At 48.2% G+C, this 3,163-nt stretch overlaps 1 protein-coding gene across 1 annotated transcript; it reads left to right on the top strand.

Moving 5' to 3' along the window:
* Positions 1 to 550: 550 nt before the first annotated feature.
* On the top strand, positions 551 to 1,828 carry LOC9656748 (interferon-related developmental regulator 2). The gene has a single exon (XM_002987158.2). It carries the CDS (start codon positions 551 to 553, stop codon positions 1,826 to 1,828), a length of 1,278 nt encoding a protein of 425 aa, XP_002987204.2.
* Positions 1,829 to 3,163: the final 1,335 nt, after the last annotated feature.

The raw sequence follows: 3,163 nt of genomic DNA, 5'->3' as shown, positions 1-3,163 counted from the left end.
TAGATGCCAAGTGCCAAAAAAGCTGGCAGTGGCTGGTCCTGTCGAAGGGGAATCGAATGAGAGCTCGTCCAGGTTTGTCTTTCTTGACATTCGTTTGACTCGTTGTAACAGCTCGTGCCTATTAGTTTAGATACAACAGGAGGCCCAGAAACGTTGGTAGTGGTAAGCTTTTCAGAGTTACCAAGGATCGGTTGCCTGATGATCACTTCCAATTCGTCAACAGGTAAGTTACACCAAGTTTATGAAATGACAATGGAGAACTTTGGTGACGCCTCTCTCCTCTTTCTCTCAGCTCAACACAACGATCAAGCGCAATCTATCGACCAAATGGGTTCTTCCAAGGACGAAGCGCCGAGAATGCGGGGGATGGTACCAAAACGTCATGTATTTTCCAAAGACATCCTAGCAGAGTTTTTACTTCTCACCTTCGCTATCTTTCTCCAGGTGAAGTTCAAAAGTAAATTACATTTTTATTAAGCCTTGCCCTCCGCGAGTATAAAAGATCGCAAAGAACTAGGGCTTTCTCATTCTTCCAGTCAGCAAACGGGCGATGGAGTGCGTTAAGGTGCGATCGTCAAAGAGATTGTCCAAGAAGTGCAAGAGGCATGCCGAAGACAAGGAAAACAAACTCAAACAACACCACGAGTGTGACACGGAGCATATGGACGACGACTCTTCGTCCACACTCTTGGACTTGGAGGCAATCTTGGATTGTTTGTACGAGAAGCGATCCAGCACCCGAGAGGCCGGCTTGAAGGGCATGATCGACGCTTTGGTGGCAAGGGTGATGACCCACTTCGTGGAGGACAAGTATGAAACGTTGACTCATCAAATCCTGTCGTCAATCAAGCGGAGTTCTTCGACAGAGGCTGCTCTTGCGGGGCGTGCTCTGGCCATGGTTTCCATCACCGCGGGAGCAGGGAAAGTGGCCGAGCACGTATTCGAGGCTAGCTTCCCTCATCTCTCCAAGATTTCCAAGCTCGGACGCAATTCTGCCGCGAGGGTTTCAGCGATTGAGGCTCTCGGGATGTTGGCTTTCGTTGGTGGCGTGGACTTGGAGGAGGCAAGCGCGATGGAGGTCCTGTGGCAGATTGTCATCCACAAAGGCAGTGCTCACGCAGATCAAACCCTTGGTACGAGCAAACCCACACCTCCAGTCAAGGCGGCCGCCATCACGGCCTGGAGTTTGCTGCTTTCTACGTTGAGTTCCAAGAGAGTCATGGCCCTCCAGCTCCCTAGTGTGTTGGGAGCTCTGTCCTGTTTGCTCGAGGATCCAGATGTAGGTGTTTGCAAGGCTGCCGGGGAAGCCATTGCTCTTCTCTGCGAAGTTGGCGGCATCCACCTGTTGGAGGAGCAAGCTCTTGGCGAAGGTGAAGCAACGGCAATGGAGCTGCAGGTGGTGGATCAGATGAAAGCGCTGGCTGCCTCTTCCAGCCGGAAGGGCCAGACGAAGAAAGAAAGATCCGAGCAGAGGAGCAGCTTCAGGGACATGGTGGCGACTCTCCAAGGTGGTGCGTGTCATGAGACTTGTGTCAAGCTCAAGCACGGTGACTCGCTCAAGATCAGTACGTGGAGCCAAACCGTGCAGCTCAATGCCTTCCGAAGGCTCCTGGGCGAAGGCTTTCAGAGGCACTTGCAGGAAAACGATCTCCTGCACCAAGTGTTCAACTTTGCTCCAAGCAACGCCGTGGTTTCCAAGGGGACTGCAAAACAGCAAAAGCATCAGAACTGCATGGCGAGTAAAATGAAGACCCAGCTCATGAACCAGAGAAGGTGTGCGCTTGAGGCCACTCGAAAGTTTAACGATGGTAGCGTTGAAATATGCTAGAGGAGTGGAAATCTCTACTATTCAAATGTATCAAACTTAAGATCACTTAAGAGAGAGAACTAAAACGACTTGTGTATACTACAAAGATCTCAAGCTGAAAAAATGTCGAGAATTCTACTCGACCTCTTCAAGCGGTTTACTTTTCAGCTTGGCCTTTCTTGAGCGCTGAACATTGAGTGCCTCGTTAGCATGTTTACAACTTCTCTCTAGCTTCGTACCCTCCAGGGGAGAAACTTTCTGCTCCTCATTCTGCAGCGCAAGTGAGAGGAAAACGAGCAGACTTTGTAGTGACTGCGTGTTATACCTGTCTTTCATCTTCTCAGCGCGTTTCATCTCCTTGAGTTTCACCAGGTTTTCCCGCCTCTTCTTTCAGCTCTGTATGGCAGCGACATAAGAGCAAAACAGAGCCCCCAATCTTGACTTCCCAAACCAAAAACATGCTCAGAATTAAAGTGAGCAAGCGAGAAAGTTGTGCACAAGTGTGGGGGTCTTGAAGGTGATTGGCAGAAGAATGGCAGGCAGGCGTGGACTGTGAACAATTTCAAGATGTCGTCCTCTCCCAAAAAAGCCCCCATCTTGGTTTTAATTGCACCTTTAAGCTTTCGGGTGGTAACCAAGATCTTGCTTCTATTTTGTATCAAAACGATCCAAAAGATCACTAGATTTCGAGACATTCATTGTCGATTGGACCGATTTTTGGCAAGTTCGTCTTGCTTTGCCTCCACCAAGAGAAGATGCAAGAAGATGTGATAAAGGAACGTAAATGTCACATGATTGACCGCGTGAACATAGTGGTAAGCTTTTGAGAGTAATGAGGCAATCGACCAAAACGTAAACACACCCTGCCAATATGGTTTAAGTACATGGTACGTTATTTTATTATCGGAGCCCGGTTGCTGAGATCAAGGCTATCTAAACCGTTGTAGAAGACCCGGGTTCGATGCCGAAGAGTCCAACCAACAAGGACTTTATGCTAAAGTTTTTTGCTCAATAAGTAGCCCTAGTTCTGGTTTGCTAGCTCACTAAAAAAGCTTAGACCAATCGGTTGAGGATTTGGTTTCCCAAACCACAGCTCTCGGGTTCGATTCCTCTTTATAGATAGAATAAAGTAAGGAATATTCATGGCCAGATGGTTAACCTAGTTTTCCCCTTGTCTAGCAAGATTGCCCTTGTTTAACGTGTGATCAGCAACTCTTTCGTTTTTTCTCATCTTTGCTATCTTTCTCCAGGTGAAGTTCAAAAGTAATATTAAGCCTCGCCCTCTGCGAGTATAAAAGATCGCAAAGAACTAGGGCTTTCTCATTCTCCCAGTCAGCAAACGGGCGATGGAGTGCG

The sequence above is a fragment of the Selaginella moellendorffii genome, unplaced genomic scaffold (assembly GCF_000143415.4).
Source record: "Selaginella moellendorffii unplaced genomic scaffold, v1.0 SELMOscaffold_79, whole genome shotgun sequence".
NCBI lineage: Eukaryota > Viridiplantae > Streptophyta > Lycopodiopsida > Selaginellales > Selaginellaceae > Selaginella > Selaginella moellendorffii.
Note: the sequence above shows the minus strand (reverse complement) of the source record. Positions and strands in the feature narration are given on the sequence as shown.

Bases quoted from the DNA above. Each gene is read 5' to 3' on its own strand.
- LOC9656748 (XM_002987158.2), top strand. From the start codon at position 551: ATGGAGTGCGTTAAGGTGCGATCGTCAAAGAGATTGTCCAAGAAGTGC.